Source organism: Mizuhopecten yessoensis, unplaced genomic scaffold (assembly GCF_002113885.1).
Source record: "Mizuhopecten yessoensis strain PY_sf001 unplaced genomic scaffold, ASM211388v2 scaffold4033, whole genome shotgun sequence".
NCBI classification, from domain to species: Eukaryota; Metazoa; Mollusca; class Bivalvia; order Pectinida; family Pectinidae; genus Mizuhopecten; species Mizuhopecten yessoensis.
The window spans coordinates 2,066,262-2,090,724 of record NW_018405342.1 but is presented as its reverse complement, the minus strand read 5'-3'; the positions used below and the strand labels follow the sequence as shown (position 1 = coordinate 2,090,724).

Below are 24,463 nucleotides of genomic sequence, written 5' to 3'. Positions count from 1 at the left end.
TCGGTCTTCATTACAATGCCAGATGAATCTTTTTCTCTCTCTAACGGTGTTATTAGGCTAGGCGCTGATGTGTTTTCGTTTGTCTATGTGTATTTGTTTTTGTTCTTCCCGAACATATAACCTCATGTGTACACGCTTATAAATTACACTAATATGTATATACACATGCATGTCATGGAATGTGTGTGTGTGTGTGTGTNTTTCGACTATTCTCATCTGTCTCTCCCCTCCACCTCCTCTCTTATTCCAGCCCCTCTCCCTTTTTCCAACACCAACGATCTCTGTGTACTAACTTCAATCTTAGCGTCCATCAATATCATAACCGTTTCCATATGACAAAGAGTGCGTGTCCGGTTTTCCTAATCTAGTCGGCTAAGTATGTAAGGCAGGAATTCACAAAAGGACTTGGAGTGACACAGGAGAAAGGCAAATGCGGCACGGAATGTGATTGAACTTTAGAAAAGTAGAAGGACATGTATGTATAGATTAGTTATACTGCTTACGCCGACTTGATTGGGAAAATCACGCACGCGATCTCAAGTAAACTCTCCGAATACATATTTAAAAACTATACGTTGGTGTCCCTAATCCTATCATTACCTCTTTTGCTGTTACCCATCTTTAACATCTTATATATATATACATATATGAATTGTATTAGGTTATTACGTGACTCATTAATTTTGTATATATATTTTCTGTTACGGAAAGGACGTAAGTAAGTTGCAATAACTTTTGTCCAATCCATTTGTCTTTTGTTGCAATAAAATTGATTTAAACTAAGATGTACGGTCGCCTCGGCTTTATTTCGTTACCGGGTCATATTGGAATAACTGGAAATGGTAGATCCGAGCTGCGTAAACTGATTCAACAGAGACGCCGTGGAGTGGGTACCAGTAAAGTTTGGTAAAAGCTGACAAAGATAAAAAATAAATAATCAGTGCGCCATTTCAAGTTTGGTTTCCCAATGTCCCAATAAAAAAAAATACTGATTCAGCAGGAGTTCCTCATCAGTCGCATCATTGGATCATGCAGTGGGACACTGCAGACTTAGGGGCCGCGGTGGCCAAGTACAGTGGTTAAGGCGTCTGACATTCTGCTACCCCTAGCCCTCCCCCACTGGGTCGCGGGGCCGCGGTGGCCAAGTACAGAGGTTAAGGCGTCTGACATTCTGCTACCACTAGCCCTCCACCACTGGGATGCGGATTCGAGACCTACGTGGAGAAGTCGCCAGGTACTGGTCGGTGGGTTTTTTCTCTGGGAACTCCGGCTTTCTTCCAACACCAAAACCTGGCACGTCCTTAAATGACCATAGCTGTTAATAGGACGTAAAAGACAAACAAAACAAATCTACAGCAGACTTATTTATTTCCTAAACCTGCAGGATAGATGTTGTGTGGAGGAATACTATATTTATGAATATTACTACAAAAGAAATACATGTAATTCAAAATAGAAAATGGGACTCGAAAGGACTTGAACAGGATCTGGGGCTACACCATAACAGAAAGATACAACAGTCGTTGGCCATAGATGTGTTCTCAAAGATAAAAAAATATATGTAAGAACTGAATGTAGTTTCTCCTCGCAACAAAATAACCTTTTGTCTGGCTGAGGTTTGCTGATCTCTGTGATTAAAGGCAAATACAGTTAGTGAATTGCCAAGTAATAATCGTATGTAGTAAATGTGGATGATTGAATAAATATTCGACTTATTGCCATGTGTTTGCTGGTATAGTGGGCACTTACATAAGCATTCTGTTGTAATACATATGTAAGTACTGTATATATTTCTTTTTGACATTTTCGTCAAATTCGATTCAGATATGGCATCCTAACAACTTTTTAGACATTTTAAATCGCCATAAATATGATATTTTATCGTTTCGAACTTCCTTATGAATACTCACTGTATATCATGAATCGAGAGAACCAGAACGGACCAAAAGTATCTAATACAACATATTTATACCATCAACTACGATGTCTACATCTTTTCAAATTCGTCTTTTATCCAGGCAATGGGACATTTCTTCACTATGCAGTAGTTATGTTCCTGTTAAATAAATAAAGGTTATTTCCTCTATGTTCAATATTTTAGGGAGAAAAACCCCAAGTAATGTTGCAGATGAGTATAAATATGTAATCCTCAAAGAAGAAACTAGATGGTGTGGGGGAATATGACATGAAATGAGAAATATATTTCTGGTATATATTATTTGTTTGCCTTTGTAAGTGGGCAACAACTCCACGCCAGAAAAATCCCGAAAAATTGGAAACATAGCACTGGGTCACTACTTTAGCATGAAGTTAAAAGAGTAACACGAAATTTACATCTGTTGTTATTTCTTGATCACACGTTTTTCACCGTGATCACAACGTGTATCACTTTGAAACCCTCGTTATATCACCATGATCGTCGTGTGTATTACTGCAATAACCTCGTGTATCACCGTGATCGCCCCGCGTTTTGCAGTAATAACCGCATGAATCATCCTGGTCACCCCTTTTATTAGCTCGTCTGGTCCGAAGGACCAAGGTGAGCTTATGCCATACATTGGCGTCCGTCGTCCGTCCGTCGTCCGTACGTCAACAATTTTTTCAAACGACTTCAACCACTGATTGGAATTTAACTAAATTTCACTGGAAGCATCCCTAGGTGGTGGGGATTCAAAATTGTACAAATGGTGGGACTCACCTCCCAGGGGGCTGAGGGGCGGGGCCAAAAGGGATCAATTTGACTATATTGCTTTAAACGACTTCTCCTCTGGAACTAAGAGATTGATATCAACCATAATTTACTGGAAGCATCCATAGGTAGTGGGGATTCAAAATTGTACAAATGGTGGGGTTGACCCCCAAGGGGGCTGAGAGGCGAGGTCAAAAGGTTATTTGGTTATATTGCTTTAAGCGACTTCCTCTCTACAACTAAAAGATGGACATCAACCATATTTGACTGGAAGCATCCCTAGGTAATGGGATTTTAAAATGGTATAAATGACTCCCCAGGGGGCTGAGGGGCGGGGCCAATGGTGGGGCTGACCCCCAGGGGGCTGAGGGGCGGGGCCAAAAAGGGTAATTTGGCTTTATTGCTATAAATGACTTCTTCTGTAGAACTATGTACTGGATATCAATCATATTTGGTTGGAAGCATTCATGGGAGGCAGGGATTCAATTTGTACAAGTATTGGGGCTGCCCCCCTTGGCTAAAGGGTGGGGCAAAAACTAGTTTATTGCTTGGAAATGGTTGAGATCCCCACCCTATAACCATATATACAATTGCTGAGAATGAAGAGAAGAATGCACATATGTTTCCAGGATTGCTCAGGGGTCTGGCCACACCCTTGGAGACATAGTCCCAGGGTCATAACTTTGAAACGGTTGAGATCCCCACCCCCAAACTGTATATACAATTGTTGGGCATAAAGAGACGAATGCAGTCATGATATTTTCCAGAGTCTGTCCCACCCTCACACATACATGACATTGTTGGGCATGAAAAATCTAATACAGACAGGATACAAGGATTGTCCTGGGGTCTGGCCCATTCCTTTGGATCTTATTTGGAGAATATTTCGCCATGATTACATTGATATTCAAGTGAGCGATACAGGCCCTCTGGGCCTCTTGTTACATACTTACTAACAAATACGGGTTTTTTGTATATGCTATACGACACAATTGCTCTAACCCATATCAGCACTCGCGATATCACACCCCAAAATCCGTATCAGCCCCCGCCGTATCACACCCCAAAAACCCGTATCAGCCCGCAAAACCCGTATCACACCCCTTTTGAATTTTTTTCATTTTTCAATATTTCAAAAGCAAAATAGATCAGATAGTAGCTTTTATTAGTAAGTATGTAATAAAAAGAATAAAACATGCCTTTTTCCATATCACACAAAGTATCAACCCTCGCTCAATATCAGCCCTCGGGCCTTCGGCCCTCGCGCTGATATTGCAGTCTCGGGTTGATACTGTGATATGGAAAAAGGCATGTATTATTCTCTATATATCGCCGAGATTGCCTCGTGAATCATCATGATAACCCATTGTATCGCCGTGATCGCCCCGTGGTTTACTGCAATAACCTCGTGTATCAGCCTATCGCTGTGATAGCCACATGTATGGCCGTGATCACCTAATGTTCCTCGTGATGGCCACTTTGATAACATCCTGTTTCAACGCGATCACTGTGTTTTTTCGCCGTGATCACTCTTTGTTTCACCGAGATCGCCGTGATCGACCCTTCGTATAACCGTGATCGCCTCGTGTATCACCGTTATCACCCCCGTGTATCGACGTGATCGCCCGATGTACCACAGTGATCGCCTCGTGTATCACTGCGATCATGATATATTTAAGCGTGGTTTAGCTTAATGTTCAGCATTTAAGGTAATGGCAATAACTGGTTTACCCGTTGTCAGTATAATGTGACCGGGCGGAATCATGGGTGCCTCTGGCATAGTATTGCAGGGCGATAGCACTATAAATTCGGCATCAGATCCGCACTACCACAGGGAGGCAAGTACACCAACATACCCCGTCTTTGGCGCACATATACGCATGCACGCTTGCAGAACACGCATGGAGGCACGTTCTTAAATGACCATAGCTGTTAATAAGACGTTAACAAAACAAACTAAAACCAAACCATCTTGATCATTGATCAATCTGTATAGGTCCGTGATTACCACTTGTGTCACTGTGACCACCTCTATCATTATTGCTGTTAAGAACATGCAGTCATTTACTCGGACCCCAGGAAGTAATATGACTGATTACAGAATGATAGAAACCGTTTCTTTGCCAAGGTCACACAGAAACGATACACTTACTCTTCCTTTTTTAATGATATTTTATCCTGGCAAACGTTCTGTGTTGAACCCCAGAACCCTACCAGTAAGTGACTATAATTTGCGTATGATAGCCACTTTCAGACCTCCAGCATAATTCAGCTATTACCCATATAATAATAAATATACATACGAGAAAACCTGATTTTATCTGTAGTAAAGTACGCTGTGATATTATCTAGTTAACGGGTGTATTTCACCGACATAGGAACTCATAGTCCATATTGAACTCTGTCAAGTGTAATGTAATGTAAAACTTGGAACTCTTATACGTGTTAGTACAGTTGGCTTAGCTGTATGAGCTGTGGGGGTATTTGGATAACTTAAAAGTACATAAAGAATATAAGTTTATTTTAAAATCAGTTCAGTGTTTCCAGACTTTGCTTGATCAACATCACAACTGTGGAGAGTTAGAAGGTATGTACTTGTTAATGTAAATTTCTTTAAAAGATTTTTTTTATTTATATATGAAGACGGGTGACTTAAGGGACACCTCTAAAAAGAAAAACGTAAATACAAAAATCGGAATACATTTTATCTCTTATTAATATAAACGTAAATTAATAAACCGATGTTAAAGAAAACAAATGGATAACAAACTTTTCTCACGGTAAATTCTTTAGCTTTAAGAAAGTGAACGGTCGTCATTTTAAACTGGTCACAATTGATATCACAAACACTTAAGCGTTCTTCTCGAGCTGATTTTGAGCTTAATTCTGTTATGTGACGTAACATCGAAAAGATGGATAATTGAGCTCAAATTCATTCTTTTCGCGAACTTTGAGTGTTTGTGTAATTGGGACCGGCTGATGTTCATTAAAGAATGTTAATGCCTGTCGTTATAATGGTCATAATATATGTTGTGTCTTAATTAGATCGTTTGTAACTGACATATTTTCTGGATTAAACATGACAGGTAAAGAAAGGAAAGACAGAAAAAGATACTTTAACGGACTTTCTGGTTTCGCCATCAGATTAATGTGGAAGGTTTAAATTTATTATCTTTCGTTTTGCTGTCTCCTCAGTTTGTGTTGATGTTCCGATTTTGTTTATGTGTATTTCGGTTTGTGATGGGTTTTTTATTGTGATTATGATGAATTATTTCATGGTAAGGTTACGTCTCTAGTTCATTTTTTTCTCTCTCAATTGCCGTTACTCTCATTTCCTTTATGTTCTACCCAATACACTGGTACGGATTAATTACTCAACCCGCTACTATCTGCACTTCTGGGTTTGTCTAGCCATGATGCCAAACGATACGTTCAAACATTCTTTTATATATGTAATTCAGTGTTGTAACGGCTTGCAATCCATTCTAAAACGCGTCTTAAGCTTATTGGTATATTTAGAAATAATTTAATTTGATGTTTACGTAACGAATTTACACACAAAATATGAAAAAACCACACTGAAAGGTTCTAAAAGTAAGTACCGACAGAAATAATCACGAAGGGTCCGGAATGTTTTTTTAAGATTTAAATAAAACATTTTTTAAGTTTAAATCAATATTTACATTAAGCTGTTGGAGTAAAGAATCAGTTGTCCCTGGTGGTCACCGACTGTAAAGTTGTTAAGTATCAGGTAGACTTATGTATACTGTAGGCACACGTTGGTTATCTGAAGATTGATCTTTTGTTCCGTAGCTGGCGCTGATATACTTAAGTGTTGTATTCTTTAATAGAATTTGCATACCTCTCGTGAATATAACATGTGTATGTTAGAGTAGACCATTCCATATAGTCATGGTGTTCCTACACGTCCTTTTTGAATAAGATAATTTAAATTTCTTCCGTAGTTATTTCAAGAATTATTAGGCGACTAATTTAAATTGTATATATCAAAATATAACGTTGATATGATTTATAATAATTGTGTATATCATTTATGTGTTATATATTTTAATCTCCTGTCAACCTATTGTCACACTGTATTTGGTATGACCCTAATGTATTGATCCAACGGAAACAATCAAACCGTTGTTAATCACCCGTTGGGGGATAATCTGCAACCGGTTTAACGTGTATTTGATATTCATAAGTTTATTCCGGAAACAATGGTTGGCCATAACTGAAAACAATAAACTTATGCTTTAAGCGTTTCAGATAAAATGGCGTTCTCTCCTGAACAAGACGTTTCTAGCGACGCACTGCTACTACGTTATCGCCCAAGCAGCAGACGAAAGTAAGTTTATCACCCACTACATATTATAACGTGTGTTGATTGTATAACACGATGTGTCGTTATCGAGTACTTGTACCGGAATTACCCGTAAATAAGTGACAGTAAGCTTTGATCAATTGTTCGACATTTCCGATCGTCATTATAAAATAATGCTATTATATTTTAAATTGATAAATTATCTCAAAATTAAATTCGTTTGCCTTTGAAAGTCGCCCATAAACAATTTGTTACGTGTAATGCCGTTCAGAGCGATTACAACTATGTTAGTCATTGTTTCTGCGAAGCATGTTTAATGCAATACTGGAATTACACTGCTTACACAATTGTATATTGAACGACTTAATCGTAAACGAGTCTTTGGTTAATTGATGATATCAATATCAAGGCGTTTATATATATAAAAAAAAAGTTATCCAGTTGCCTAACTATTCAGTCACACTAATCCGGTTGTCCCATGATACAGTTGCACTTATCCCACTATCCAGTCACCCCTTATTCGATTGTACAACTATCCAGTTGGAGCTTATTTCCGTTTTTCGTATATAGTACTGTCCAAGTAATCCAGCTGTCTCGCTATCAAGTAATTTCAAACAAAATTAGCTTGATTACCTAGAATGAATGTGGTGTTACTGGTACCAAAGATCAATGGAACATTTTCTGGGGACGAGCTTGGCTAGATTATCTACCGGGGACAAAGGTGACTGGATTATCTACTGGGGACAAAGGTGACTGAATTATCTACTGGGGACAAAGGTGACTTGATTATCTACTGGGGACAAATGTAACTTGATTATCTGCTGGGGACAAATGTGACTTTACTGGGGACAAAGGAGCCTGGATGATCTACTTGGGACAAATATGACTTGCTCATCTACTGGGGACAAATGCGACTATACTGGGGACAAAGGAGCCTGGATGATCTACTTGGGACAAATATGACTTGATCATATACTGGGGACAAAGGAGACTGGATGACCTACTTGGGACAAATATGACTTGATCATCTACTGGGGACAAAGGTGACTGGGTTATCTACTGGGGACAAATGTTACTTGATTATCTACTGGGGACAAATGTGACTATACTGGGGACAAAGGAGACTGGATGATCTACTTGGGACAAATATGACTTGATCATCTACTGGGGACAAAGGGGACTGGGTTATCTACTGGGGACAAAGGTGACTGGATTATCTACTGGGGACAAAGGCGACTTGATTATCTACTGGGGACAAATGTGACTATACTGGGGACAAAGGAGCCTGGATGATCTACTTGGGACAAATATGACTTGATCATCTACTGGGGACAAAGGGGACTGGGTTATCTACTGGGGACAAAGGTGATTATTATGGGGACAAAGGAGACTGGATGATCTACTTGGGACAAATGTGTCTTGATTATCTACTGGGGACAAATGCGACTTGATCATCTACTGGGGACAAAGGAGACTGGATTATCTACTGGGGACAAAGGTGACTGGATTATCTACTAAGGACAAAGGAGACTTGATTATCTACTGGGGACAAATGTAACTTGATTATCTACTGGGGACAAATGTGACTATACTGGGGACAAAGGAGACCGGATGATCTACTTGGGACAAATATGTGTTGATCATCTACTGGGGACAAAGGTGACTGGGTTATCTACTGGGGACAAAGGTGATTGGATTATCTACTGGGGACAAATGTGACTATACTGGGGACAAAGGAGACTGGATTATCTACTAGGGACAAATGTGACTGAATTATCTACTGGGGGCAAATGATACTTGATTATCTACTGGGGACAAAGGTGACTTGATCACCTACTGGGGACAAATGTGACTGGATTATCTACTGGGGACAAATGTAACTGGATTATCTATTGGGGACAAATGTAACTTGATTATCTACTTGGGACAAATGCGACTTGATGATCTACTGGGGACAAATGTGACTGAATTATCTACTGGGGACAAATGTGACTATACTGGGGACAAAGGAGACTGGATGATCTGCTGGGGACAAATGTGACTTGATCATCTACTGGGGACAAATTTGACTTTATTATCTACTGGGGACAAATGTGACTTGATCATCTACTGGGGACAAAGGAGACTGGATTATCTACTGGGGACAAAGGAGACTGGATTATCTAACGGGGTCGAAAATGGCATGAATATTTACTGGGGCCAAAGAAGACTGGATTATCTACTGGGGACAAAGATGACTGGATTATCTACCCGGGACAAAGGTGACTTGATCATCTACTGGGGACAAAGGTGACTGGATTATCTACTAGGATTGTAAATGACAGGATTATTTACTGAAAAAAAACAAGAGAATACTGCAGTGTCAATAAAACTATAATTCAGACTTAACATCGATACACAAAACTGGGGTAAACTATGAACAAAGGGAATATTTACATGAAGACCATTGAAAGGGCATAATGATAATGAGACCATGTGTGTCGGAAAGGTCGGCGTCTTCTGCTTCATGACCGAGAACCGCCATGTGCCACGTCTTCAACGAGAGCGAAGGAAGATGGATTATTCACTTCGAACGAAGGTTGCTGGATGTTCTAGTCTCTATTCTATATTTATATTTTTATTTTTTCCTTTTTACATTGAGCGTGTGTAGATGTTATGGTCACTTGATACTTTTTTCTTGTTTTAAATTTAATACTCCTTTAGAGAAATTTAGGATATTTTAGATTATTCAGCAGTTTTATATTGCTTGATGGCATATACTTCAAAAGTATGCCCTTAGGCTAGAGGAAAATACACGAGTTTGTAACTTTGTCTTAACCTTTAACGAATGTGAATTGCTGTCCTTTAAGGATGCATTGTTTGTAACAGTTTCGGAAATGTTTGTTATAACTGAACCCTTTAAGTAAGAACCAGATTATATTGATATTAACATGTACTTCTAGACTCAATCAGATAACGAGCTGTACCTCGAGAATGATCACATCTACCAGGTGTTGTCATCTTGTATTGTTCTCAGAGACCTAGGTATATCGATAACCAAGCCTTTGTGTACAGGTGTCAATCTGTTGTTCTGTGAATGTATGCGTAATAACTGATATCAATCAAAACTTAACGGGTGTGTAAAAAATATGTTACGTGATGATTTGTCAGCATGAACCACATATACATGTAGATTAACCTCTCTATATTACATGTTCAATCTTATGCGCTTTTTAATGAAATAGTATCTTTGTAACCAAATACCCAAAATTCAAAACTATAGAAATGCAAAATAATGATATTTTTTTGTTTGTTTTGACATGTTTGTATATCTTTTCTGTTAACTACGATATCCCCTCATGTGAAACAATTATGCTTTTTGTTATTTTTGATATTTCAAAATGTCGGGAAATGTTTTTGTTTGATGTGTTGTCTCGTCATTTCTTTTATACCAATATGTTCCTTCCTGTGTTTGCGGTGTTTATTTTTTCACATTAATCAACTGCTCATTCCATTATATTTACAATATGTAGTATTCCCTACAGGATTGTATTTCCGTTACACGAATCTATTCGAATCAACCATTAAAGAAATATTTTGCGGTAAAACAAATAATTAACTTAATATGATATTGAAGTATCCTCACAGATGTATTCTCATGGACTGGTGTATAATGTGGGTTTATGAGGTTTTTCTTTTGTTATAGAACAATCATATTAGGATATATGTATTTATTCTTTGTTTATCTTAAGCAGTTACATTCTGCAAAGTGATGACGAAATCAAAAACGCAAACAAACAAACAAATATAAAAAAATTCGATCTGACAGAAAGAATAAAGATAAATTTATTTACAGATACAGAAAATTTCAAATTTATTCAAATTCTGGTTAGCACAAAAGATACGCATTCTATTTCTTCATTTAAAAGACGTATGTATACCTATTTTCTGAGATAAATGAGATATTTAAATCGACGAGTGGAATATAGGCTTGTTCTACTAAACCGAATGTATACAACAATGTTACCGGTTTTAAATACCCCATTACTTTTATTGACTCTAATCACATGTCTGTATACACTTACACCTTTAAACCTATTCAAAGATAAACTCATGTCTTGATCTGACAAAGCTTGGACGGACGACCTTCACCTTGATGTGAATCCTAATTCATATTCATTTGTGTATGTATATATTTAAAATCAAACTGAGAATGGCGTATACATTAAAGAGTGTTGGCACTCTGCCAGTCTACCTGTATACTGGATTGCCTCTGTATACCTGTACGGGTATTGATTACGTTATACCCTAATCGGGGGAAACGACACGACTTATGCTTTCTAATACCTGTGTGGAACGGGACAGTTGCCGGTTGTTATGCACTGACTTTCTAAACAGTAACGCACAGGGAATCTGATAACTCGGAGTTCAGGTAACACACCTTTATAACTAACAGAATTGTTTTAATTTATGATATATGTTGATCTTTATCTTTGATAGGAATATTGTAACTTAGCAACGATGACGGTTAATTGCAGTGGCGTAAGAGTGAATATATATTAGATATATGTGACTTAACATTGCTCAGTCATATTATGTATATAAAGTTTGTATAACTAATGTACTGGTTACATGCGTTGTCCATATATCCGCCAGCGAGTTTAGTAAACATTATTTTTAAACCAGGTTACTGCTGTACCCTGTATGTTATATATGCTTGAGGAGTGTAATAATGTGTATTAAGGTTGATTTTGTAGAGAAAGTATTACATCTTGTTTGTATCTACTTTCGATATAAAGTTTTATGGGGTGCATTCATTACATATTCATACATGTATTTTGTTTGAGATTGATATCTAGATAGCATTGACTTAGGTATACCAGAAATAATGTCTATTTACAAATGTACATGTTTGTATACAATATGAAGATAATTTCAAGAAACAAATATCACTGATATGTATGTACATGTACCATACTCAGTCTGTTCATGTCACTCATCCCATCTTGTTTCATTTATTAGCTATGAGGCGACACCATGAAGGGTCTGTGTTATGATTTTACTTTTCATTCCTCATTTGTCCCCATATTGCATCAATATCTCATCCATTTTCCAAACATTTACATAGATGTATATCTATTATTCAGACTTGTTTTTCTTTACTTATCCTTGTGTTGTTGATATGTAAATATCTTACTTCTTACCTGTGTCAGTTGCACTTTCTTCCCTCTGTGATTATATACAGTGTGTATAACAAACACAAGTTTGCATGCTCATATCTTTAATTATATATATTTTTATGTATCAATATTTATATATGTTACATCTAAGATTTTCAGTCAATGTCCTTTTTGAAAATAATATGCGGATATAATAATGTCTCTTATTTATTTCATGAAGCATGATATAAGGTCTTGTGTACTGCTGTTCTACGGGGTCAAGCTATATAATTTGCGGTCAAACAAACAAAATTAAGAATATATGCGCGCCTTTTTATATTAATTTATTTTTACTCGTTGTTTCAAAGTATTCAAAGCACATATGAATATTCACTGTGATGTACTACATTGTAAATAATACAATGGACAAAAACGTCTAGGTAATGATATCACCAGTCAAGAATTTGCCCTGTAAACTCTGGTTATACAAACAATAATTCTACCTTAACAAAAACATGCACGGGGAGATTTGAATGGCAGACGTGTGACTGTCTAGTGGACCTGTGTTATATCCAGTTGATTGATTAATGAAAAATCCAAGTCACAATACGTGTTAACAATCTAGCGGGCAACGGAGAAGGGTGAAGCTATTTCATATTATAGTCTGTATAGAAATATGGAGGTCTAGATATTATCAATTATATAGGAGTAGATACCCGAGCCATATCTGTCCTTTAAGCCTTTCACTAAATTTAATTGAAGATCGAGGAAAACCCTTAGAACTTGTCCTGAAAGTACATCTATCATCTATAACAATTATTTATATTGGGACAAATGCCTTAGATGCATAGATTTATCAAAAGGATACGAAGTACGAAACGATTTTCTTTCTTACCCTACCAAGTTTGATCAGATAGAAATATACTATAGAAAATATATAATAATACCCAGTCATTGAAAAGGACAGAACATAGATTCTACTCAATATTTCCTCAATGCGCATGATAAAGGACCGAAGCCAAAAAATATAAACAATCCATGCAAATCACTAGAGGTACCGATATGTTGACCATCAAGATCAAGATCTATGACACTCCATAAGTTACATAAAAAAATATTTTTCAGAAATAAAGGATTTTTGGGTTGTGTTACTGGCTAAAGATCTCTATTACAGAATATCATTCAGGGATGAGTTTGGGGTTGTTTTACTGGCTAAAAATCTGTTTAACAGAATATCTTTCAGGAATTATTTCGGGGTCGTTTTATGGCTAAAAGATCTGTTATACAGAATGTCATTCAGGGGTGATTTTGGGGTCGTTTTACTGGCTTACGATCAGATTTACAGAATATCAATCAAGGATTATTTTTGGGTTGTACTAGATAAAGACCCGTATCCAGACTTTCCCTCAAGGTGACTAAAGCAGTTTATATAATTCACGACCAATAATAATTAAGACAGAAAATACATCTCTGCACGGGAAAATAATTGATCAAACAGATGTAGTGCAACATATGATTGTCTAAATGGGGGCCCTCCGGAAATGGAAACGTTTTTGTTCTGTGTGTTTAGTTTAGGGACCAATGAAATGAAAACTCGTTTAGTTGTCACACTGCAAAACCCTAAAAATCAGTGTATTTATGATATGGGTTACATGTGTTTAAGGATAAATGCCCTTTAAATAATACAACTTTTTCCTTGACTTACGTAATGCTTTATAATGGAAAGATTGTTTGTATGGTTCAGAATCCCATCTCTTTAGGTTGTAAGCTGTACGAGGTCTTTTGAAGGCTGTGTCAAGGTTTTCATGAGCAACGACATATTCTGTTTATTATTCATCTTTGAAACTAGGACTTTGTTATTGAATAAGATTTTTTTATGTTATATTTGTGAAGTTTAGAACTGAAAAAAATAAATAACTGATATTGTTTAAAATCACTGGGAATAAATCTTTTATGTCATTTGGTATAAACCTTTTTATTTCAAATGTTCCAATTCTAAATGTTGTATGCAAAAAGACAAAACAATTGCATACTTTGGTCTTTTAAAGTTATTAATATTAATAAACCAATCATAATTTATCTCAATATTTATAGCCCCAAAAAGCGGTAAAATTAGAGTACCGCTATATATGTACGTTTACAGAATTATTTTTAAAGGATGTCGGATTAGTGAAATGTCATATTAGATAGGTTTCACTGTAGTAAATACATGTGCATTATATTCCTTCATGGACAAAGACAAACACCCACATATATATCAACTGTAGTCTATGCATTATAAACAATGGTTTAGAAGTATGAGTGGCCGTGCCCCTACTAATGGATCTGTTTAATTGTGTGGTCCCTGTATACCCCTACCTGATCAAGCTATTACAACTACAAAGCCAGTTACTGAAGTGGTAAGCCATGTCATTGTACCAGTTAACACTGCAGTGGATCGATAAAAGTTAGAACCTACATACATATATACCGATGCATGTCCCGTGACAGTTACCAAGGACAATATATAGTGGTGTAGCAATCCCAATATAAATACAGACAATTGGGGCACAATGAGGGGGTCATATTAAATTTCTATTAATTATTTAAATACTGTTATCAAACGTATATATCATTACTGCACTCCTAAAAGTGAAGCCATTAAAATAATACGTTAATATTGCAGTCATCCCTTAATGTGATTTGGTATAAACTAAATGTTTAAAACCTATGCATTATTATTGTAATACATTGTATCCCTCCCTTTTTAATGACGTATCATTAGATCCAGTTAAGATCTACAATTACCTACGTGAATATACAACACAGGTGTACGCGGTACATTGTAACTGACATACCTTAACAAGTGTGTGGATATTTTAATTCTATATCACAAAAAAACGATGGAGTTATTTTGTCGGAATGCATATAATTTCGGATACTAAAAAGGAAACTATTTTGAAGTGCTAAACACATATTAACAATCATTATGTATGCCGATGAACCAACCCCTCCCGATGTTCGTCCGAGACCTTTTACTGCCTCAATCTACCCTGATTACCCATGGCAGGACTTGTCTCAACTTATAACGAGACAGAGGTAGGTCACTAACTGTTGACGCTGTACTATTGTATTGTTCCCTTCATTACCTGTGTGTCAGGTTAGTGAGGAGGGAAATTGATAAATGGAACACATGATCACTATTGACCACAGTGACTGTGTGAATGTTCCTTCCATTTATTAATGAGTCTCACAACGGGTTTATATATTATAATTGACTAGGGAACCTAATATCGGTTACAGTTACAGAGGCGGTAAAACATAGTACCACTAATTATATTTACATGTACATATATTGACCTGTGTGATCCAACATCATGTGGGATACAATGTAGTTTACAGATTTGATTGTTTGATAGTTTGTATACAGGTATACAGGTATGCACAGGTATTATTTTGTAAAAATTATCACAGTAATGATAATACCATTGTCTTGAATTCACCACTTTGTCACAATATTAAGGGTTACGATTGGGACTGCTTCACTGTGGTATAAACATTTGTTTTGTAATTTACTTTTATGATATGTATCTTTCCATATTGTGGAACAGAACATGTTTTTTTTGCAAATGTAATGCATGTACATGTTTACTAGCAAATGAGCAAATTACGTAAATTTTCATGTCTCCCCCTAGCACTACAGCTTTAATTTTAATTGATAAAAAGCTATCGCTAAAAGGTTGATTACAATTAACGATCCACGATCCCCTCTACATACAAGATGATTGGTTTCATGTTTACAAAAAATATTTTTTATTAGTTTTACATACATGTAATATTCCCTCCAGTGTTTTTCTTCATTTTTCTCCATTTAAAGTTATTTGAGCACTTCGCCATAATAGATCCTTCGTTCACATCATTTTAAAACTAAAACTTAATTTAAAGGTTTCTTCATGGACATTTTTTATTGTCATTGTTTGATATATCAAAATATGTTTCTATCATCAATATGCATATTCTTGTATACGTTATAGGTTAGTCATATACATATGTATTTGCAATCTCTAAAATGCCCCGGTTCTCACTACGGGGGCGTGACATTACTAATATTTGACCTAGATTAACATGGCGGATGCTATCAATGGAGCAGAACACCTCCCGAAACACCAGGGTCCGTCTTCATGAAACCGTTCTCATGCTCAGGCTTGAATTTTGTGCTCAAGCCGAATTTCTTATTCCCGTTATAAATTAACGAAAATAAATCTTATATGGAAAATACTGTTTTCAATGTTTACATTTGATGTTTTGATCGTTTGACATGATTAAAGCGAGTTACAAGAAAGTTAGTTTGGGCGTAGAATCCATGCTTGGGCATGAGAACGGTTTCATGAATACGGGCCCTGGTCTTTTTTCATTGTACTTTTCCAAGGGTTCCCAAAGTTATGAACGTTTTCTTTGTATATAATTTGCCCTAGTTTAAGCAATTTGAAAACGAATTACGGTTTTATCGATATTTTATTATTCTGTTGTTATAATTTGTTTTCTTCAAAACATTCTCTACAAGTTTTAAGAGTTAAATTAATTTGCAAATGAGATTCATATCATAGAAACGAAACAGATATTTCGCTGGGTAGACCCAGTAAAAAGTCCTTCCTGTATACATGTATGTCATGAAACTTGTTCATGTTAGGTTTACGAGCTGTAAGCCTTATGACTTATATACACAACACTACAATGCTAAAGCTGTCGGAACATCGACCGCCCTACATATAGGTCTGTGACGCATGCCGTGAACATTCATTCAATACCCATTATCAATGAACTGATCATTAGTTCACCATTGTTTTATCAACAATTGTAATACGTATACCCGACCTGCAATACTGTTGTCAGAGTACTAGTACTTATAGATTTAAGGACTTTAAAGTCTTAGTGTTATAGCTGTTTAAGTATAACACAATGAATTGTCGTAGATAAAGGCCGATGATATATTTGTAAATGAATGTGCTAAGAGTTTCTTAATTCCCTTTTTTGGTAAATATATATAAATATGTCTCAAGAAAGATGTTATTTATACAGTATACAAGGAAATTGTTGTCGTAGGTTAACTTCTGCATTTTTTCGCCCTCTGTAATGAGGTCGAATTTATACATGCAGCGAATATCAGGACAAAACATACCCTTTATAATAACTAGAAGTGAAGGACGAAATAAGGACTGGGTGGATATGGATTTAACCAGTGCAATGCAAATATTTGGCAGGACGAAAGTTTCCTGGAATACAGTATATATTTACAAACTGAATTGATGAATAAATTGTTACATGTATTTTTGCAATTTCTTCTATGATGTGTACATATCGTATCCATGTACAACGTGTGATCATATAATTTACTGTAAAACCTGATGTTGATTGATGTTTTGTGAAACCCATCTAAAATTGAAAGTACCGGGAGCAATATTTCCGTTCAAAGGAGAAAGGCTTACCAACCGAAAAAAGGTTCAATTTACGTATAAATTTATACAATTGATCAGTGTCAGATAGGTAACACTGGCTATATTATTGCTTTAACTTTAATTTGAAAACGTTATACATCAGTTATAGGAAACATGTGTTTGCCTACTGGGAGAGTTTGACAGGTAACACACTTATAACGGGTATATATTTCCAGTAAAATCTTGATAACTAATGTCCTTCATTTCGCTTGCCAACTCGTTTACCGCGCCAACATATTTCTCGTCTTATTATAAATTTATCTATGTATTTCCCTTAATTTATCACCTAATCCCTTTTAACTCCAATTTTGTCCTGGAAGTAAAACGACGTTTTACTGTATACTATTCCTCGATGTAATTGACAAGCCATTAACCAACATTGAATTATTTCTTAAACACTGTAGACCGTGAAGCTCTACGGGTATCTGGTTTTTAAAATATATTTCTTTATTTTGTCTTCATAACTGGCAATGTCATGAAATTCTAAGCTAAACAAATAAGCAAAATGTTTGGACGCAAATTATTACAACTTATCATTGCTTTGTTGTAAGTTAATCATTATACAATACATATTAGACCTATTGGATAGTCTAGCTGTATGTTAGCATTGGGTTTATATGATAAATAAGGTAGTAACAGAGTAGGAGAGTGGGAAAGAAAAGGTTTATATTAGAGACAATAGCATATTATAATGTCTTTTGCTAGTATTTGACCATATTGTTTTCATATCATTCTAAACCCGAAGAATTGAGTCAACACGGTAATTTAGTGTGCCTTCATGTATAACGTATGACTTGTTTTGTGTTGCTACTATTTACACATTGATTTTCCTGTGTGTTAACAGAACAACATATGGCCATATGAATGACTGGATGAGAATGGCGATGGACCAGAGCTCCGGGGGCGGGGGCGGAGTCCCTACAACAGTGTCGGACAACAACTGGCAACAGTTCAAATCGGTCAGTGACACTAAACGTCTTATTTGTGACATACAGCATCATATAAATATGTTTAAAAGATACAGCCAATTCGGTATGAATGAATAATTTGAAATAGTATAAAGTAAAGCACGTACATCAAAACGTTCTCCGATGGACGAATAAGACATCAACAAGAAAGCTCATTGCAATTACTAATAAACGTTTTCAATATATTACAAAGTACTGTAGATGTATATTTCTTTTTGATTCGATAGGCTGGTACATTTTTCACACTTTATTAAAACATTTTAATGTAAATTATTTAAGTGATAAAATTCTCAGTGAAATATTTCTTGTTCGTTGATGTTCGAAATTACACCTTTATGCAGTTTGCACATATAATATAACAAATACTTAAATACATTCTTATTTGTCTCAGAGCTTTTCTGTGTTTCTTAAACTCAAAACACTTATTGATGAATACCTCGATTGTATCACAGTTATAAAACATTTACTATTACGTTATAATTTGCGACCGAAATGCGTTTCTTTCGACATAATCATGATACACAATCTAGTTTGTAATAAGTTGTCAAAATTACGTGAAATTATAAATCTCTCCATTCAATTATAAATAATTGGTTTAACTTATTGTTACAAGCTTAACCTTTGTTATCACATTGAAATCGTCTTTGTATTTCACATGAAGAGAATATACTTTTAATTATATAACCTAGCTATTTTATGATGATATTAGCATTTTGTTCAACATATTTTTATTGTTATTCCTCCAATATAGCCCGCACAGAAAAGAGAAGAGTCTGAAATAAATTACAGAAAAACATACGCAGATCTGACGTCAAAGATTGCCTACAGATACCCTAACCCTGGGGCACCCAGGTAAACTGAGAGCCCGGAGCTCTGTGATATAACACTGTGTTCCATTGCATGTTGAAATAGGCGACTAATGTGTGGGCCCTGCCGAATCGGGAACTTCTTTTGTTTCTTCTGTTTATGGGACATTGAGGAACCTATACTTGATCTGCTGCCCCCATTGCAACGGTTGGGATCTAAATATTTATCACTACCTATTCGTTCTTTCAAGTGATGTCTTCCTAATCATCCGTCGTTATATGACCATGGCTCTTGCGAGGACGTTAAATTTGTTTGTTTGTTTGTTTGATTTTGTTTAACGTCCTATTAACAGCAAAGGTCATTTAAGGACGGCCTCCCCTGTGTGCAAGATGCATGCGTGTAGTGTATGTGTGTGTATTTTGGGAGGCTGCGATATGTTCGTGTTTGTCTTCTTGTAATAGCGCGGAACTGATGCCGACTTTATAGTGCTACCTCACTGAAACATACTGCCGAAGACACCCAGCAGGACGCCCCACCCGGTCACATTATACTGACAACGGGCGAACCAGTCGTCCCACTCCTTATTTGCTGAGCTAGGCTTTCTGATATTCAATAATTTATTATTAGTTTTGATTTCGATTAAATCTAGAGAGTTATTCTGACTTATGATACATGATTCAGTATGAAGCTTATTTACATTGTCCTGGCACAGCAGTTGTAAGCATTCAGTGGTCCTGGTCCATTTTGAATATGACATCAAACTCACGATATTGAATATGGAAAATGTAAATCGACAGGAGTTGAGAAATAAAAAGGGAAATGATTATGTTATAGCTGATATCAAGGAAGGACGGTGGAACTTTTATTGAAAAGATTGTAGATGTCTGAATGCCTCAGATTTGATTAAACAAATGAAAGAGAACAATACAATGTTCTAGTTTGTTATTTAAGTCTATAACATTCCTATATACTGTGTCATGAACCCATAAGAGGAATTTTAGTGGGGAATAGGTTTCTATAGTTTTGTTTGCTTGCCTTCGAAATACATCACAAATCAGATACGTAGTATAACACTTCGTGTGATTAGTTAAAACGAATTATGTGCAGTTCTTCTATCTACAAACATTCGCTCTTGGTTTTATTTGTATAAACAATGTTTTTAACTTGATTTCTAGACTGCGACAGGGCCGGATTGGCGGTACATGGCGACACATTAAAGAGGTGCTCGGGCACGGTGGAGGCAGAGTGTGCTATGTTGACGGTAAGTTGTACTAAATCCCTTATGACTGAAGAAATAAAAATAAAAACTTATACCCAGGTAAAATAAGTTGGTTATTTTTTTTCCTCCTCAGATAACACTTAATATCGAAAAAGGTTTTGGTTAAAAATATCGATGTCACTATTTGGAAAATATTGAGAATTTTTTGTCAATGTTTTCAGATTCGCAGGATATTGATAAAGATTTGCCAAATGTTGAAATTTCATCAAAAATTAAGAGATATGTTCTCGTAATCTAGTCAACAATTTGTCCAACAGTCATTAGATACAAAGAACGGAAGCACTTATTCAAAAAATATTTTTCGATAAATCATTTAATAAATCTCTATTCAATAGACCTGTCACTACAAAACTTAGTGAGATAAAAATAAGGCAGAAGCAAAGTATTGCGCAATCAGATAGTTCGTTGTGCGGATAGTTCGCTGTAGGATATCAAGCTAAAACGTTGTTTAATAAATACCATATTATCAAATAATACTTTTAAATTACTTGTTTTCCTTTAATTTTTCATGGAAAACACTCAAAGAAAGAATATGTTACTAACATAAATAATGACATTATAGCTCTCTCTGGTTTTGAAGACAACGGCTCATTAATTTATTAATTTATTTTATATATGGTCTTTTTTTTCGGTTAAGATATATGTATTGGCTTCATGTATATCCCTTTTCCTAATTGCAGGTCTTATACGAGTATATGACGACGCTAGTTTTAACACAAGATTACATACAGCTTCATCTCAAAGGAATCATCTACGTAATGCTCAGCATTCCTGGGATACCCCACCCAATGTACAACGTAAGAATCAATATAGTGAGATGGAGTCAGTGCTTAATATATACAATGTCTCAAATACCTTAAACAGATCAGTTACGGATTCCTGTCTCACTGCAGGCAAAACATAAAATATTCCATTGTGGTTTTTCGTATATAGGAGGCACGATAGTCTAGTGGTAGGACGCCGGGCTCGTGACCTAAGGGTTGCAGGTTCGAGTCACGGCACGGCACTTTCTTGTATCTTTGGGCAGGATACTTTACTCCGCTTGTTCCAGTCTACTCAACTGTAAATGAGTACGTGGTTGGGCAGTGCTAGAATTGTAGAATGCAAGCTGTGAGCGCCGAAATGGCAGCACCGGCTGTATGGGCCCCAGGGAGTTGAGAAATATATTGGCTAGTTGCAAAGGCCCTATAACCACGGATAATAATTTGTGAACCGCTTTGAGACGACCTACGAATTCGAACTAGGCTGTGATAAAGCGGAATATAAGAGCTTCGAATTATACTTATTAATATAATTTTTTCTCCAGAAACTGTTTATCAAAATTATAGTCATCTAAACAAAAACACAAAAAAAAAACATCTTTCAGATACGGATATATGTTTTTGGCAGTGGTATGGGGATCCTTAAAATAGATATAGTATGATTCACTACTGCCAGCTACACATATTGCGTAGATCTGTTCGTAGTCGAGTAATCTACGAATAAAATAAAAAATCAATGTGAAAACAAGTATTTGTTAATCAATGAGTTCATTTGCATCTAATTTTATGATATATGAATCAGCAAGGCTAGCAAAATATGAAAAATTAATAGAGGCTTGGATACTTTTATTGATTGGTTTACCTAATCATTAATTTTTACTTTTTCATTGTTTTGTCCAAACTAAGTTAATTTGCTTTGATTTTATGGCGGTATTCATTCTTAAATATTTATATATTATAAAAGCAAATGTTGATTCAACCACGGTAAGCAGGCAAGTACATACCAAAAATTAAAAACTATATTTTATAGTAATATCATTTCTGTCTTATTTTTGTTTTTATAGTCCCACCATTAAGTAGCAGCACAGGACAAGTGCAATTTGAAGATCCAGACATATCTAGGAAATTACGACTGACATCTGCTCAAAAGTACAAAGGATTTTACAGACAGAACTGAGGGTTACCTCCCTTCCTCTTCATAATCAAACACTCCTTTACACTGAAGGTGCAAAAATGTGATCATCTTCCACGTCTAAGTGATGGACCAATACAGCCTTATAGGTTGATACGAACAGTATTATTTACACATCTACTTATCTTATGTTGTCAATAATTAAAAAATGTCCTGGCATATTTGGTGTTGTTATTATTTAACTTAAATGCAGACGACCAAATCGTTATCACCCGGTCCGGTTTATATATGCAGTTTTTTAAATGCTGCTTTCAGATGCATTCCATATCATACTATCCTTTCACTCACTTGTGTCCAGAGACGGAATGGTCAAGTTCTCGACCAGGCCCTATGTGTAAATATCGAGGTGAAATATGTCATCCACAGGCTCATACTGGGCCACACAGTCTTCTCCTATCCATATAATCATCTCCCGTTTTACCTGTTTATGATTCTTCTGTCATCCTCAAGAGTAATGGCTAAACGATCGACTTAACAGCCTACTTAGGTCATAAGTATATACAGGGTCACATACGTAAATGGTAGATATGCCGATTTGTTTGTTTCGTTTGGAGTTTATCGTATTCGCAACACCATTGTATTCTTAGATACAAAGGAATTGGGCAACAGGCAAAGCGCCGTCTCCTTAGAGTAATAAACAGTTTACACACATCATATTGAATTGAAGTAATGATAAAACATATATTATATATATTGATAATTGCATGTCATTATTATTTGTTTGAAAAATGTTACTACAGAAACTTGATTATACAACAAAACAGGCAACTGATGCTGGTGTACAGCACATAGTACAATTCTGTGCTGGTATCATTCCACACAGCAAAGTCATATGAAAATAGATAAACAAGAACAGTGTAATCTAGTAAAAGTGTCTAGTATCTATAATCAATCTCTGAACCATCTCCAGAATACTTGTACTCATATTGATATCGAGTCTTCGACATCCATAAACAAAGTATGTGTATTTAATCAAACAGGTGAGATTAAAATATATCTGAATTCAGGTCACTGGCACAGTTTCTAAATGAATTCTTACGTTAAAATAGATGCCGGACCGCTACGGTCAAATTGGAGTTTGCTAATGTTATTCCGTTTAATTTGTAAAATCGTATCAAGTCTTCAAATATGTAACCAATAGAAACATAATTAGGTAATAAAGATATGATTTAAAAAATCATTTACAACTACTGAAATGCCGTTTCAAAACTTCCCTCTTACACTATGAAAATAGACGACTCTCAAATATTTAATTAATACTTTTACAAATGTAAGTCGAATTAGCTTTGAATATGCTTTTATGCATTATTGATTTGTTGTATTATGAGCTAAGTAAATGGATCCACAGAAATTGCCAAATACCTGTTTCTAAAATACCTAAGCTAAAACAAAGAATGTTGCTAAATAAATATACTCTTGTTACAGATCAGCCGCCATTAGATATCCAACCTACACTGCATCCGTAAAAATACGGATAATATTGAAAAACAACTTTGACTTTTGCTATCAGCAGTCCTGTACATAAATGCTACGATAGGCGAGATAGCTTCTGCTAGGCGTAGACATTCCACTACTACACATTCTCAGTATAATCGAGGAATTTCTTCAAAAGGTACACCTCAATCATAAAGGTCCATCATCTTCTTTTAATACACAACTTTAAGCATTAAGGCAGATTTATCTCTGGAACCGTTTTACTAGAAACATTTGATGCCCTTCTTCAGGAAGTCTCTGTTTGATCGCACGATAATCAGGAAACTTGGATTCAATGCATATTGCACAGTTGGGGAGCCAGCCATTTGGATATTTTCTCTTTTCACCATGCCAA

General features: G+C 35.9%; 1 protein-coding gene across 5 annotated transcripts; it reads left to right on the top strand.

The window, feature by feature from the left end:
• Nucleotides 1-5,157: 5,157 nt before the first annotated feature.
• LOC110448454 lies at nucleotides 5,158-22,794 on the top strand. 5 transcript variants are annotated; one of them, XM_021494709.1, is made up of 7 exons: nucleotides 5,158-5,276; nucleotides 6,954-7,040; nucleotides 18,473-18,587; nucleotides 19,348-19,448; nucleotides 20,579-20,664; nucleotides 21,363-21,479; nucleotides 22,508-22,794. In XM_021494709.1, the coding sequence occupies exons 2-7, from the start codon at nucleotides 6,967-6,969 to the stop codon at nucleotides 22,618-22,620; spliced, it is 606 nt and encodes a 201-aa protein (XP_021350384.1). In that variant the 5' UTR covers nucleotides 5,158-5,276; nucleotides 6,954-6,966; the 3' UTR covers nucleotides 22,621-22,794. The 5 variants fall into 5 exon arrangements, with proteins under 5 accessions (XP_021350384.1, XP_021350383.1, XP_021350385.1 ...); XM_021494710.1 differs by lacking the exons at nucleotides 5,158-5,276; nucleotides 6,954-7,040 and adding exons at nucleotides 11,286-11,427; nucleotides 12,018-12,039; XM_021494708.1 differs by lacking the exon at nucleotides 5,158-5,276 and having other exon boundaries at nucleotides 6,900-7,040.
• Nucleotides 22,795-24,463: the final 1,669 nt, after the last annotated feature.

What these genes read in the sequence shown, in the direction of transcription:
- LOC110448454 (XM_021494707.1), top strand. Translation starts at nt 15,123, where the DNA reads ATGTATGCCGATGAACCAACCCCTCCCGATGTTCGTCCGAGACCTTTT. An exon ending in CCTAACCCTGGGGCACCCAG is followed by an intron (nt 19,449 to 20,578) that starts GTAAACTGAGAG and finishes CTTGATTTCTAG; the next exon opens with ACTGCGACAGGGCCGGATTG. An exon ending in TACCCCACCCAATGTACAAC is followed by an intron (nt 21,480 to 22,507) that starts GTAAGAATCAAT and finishes TTGTTTTTATAG; the next exon opens with TCCCACCATTAAGTAGCAGC.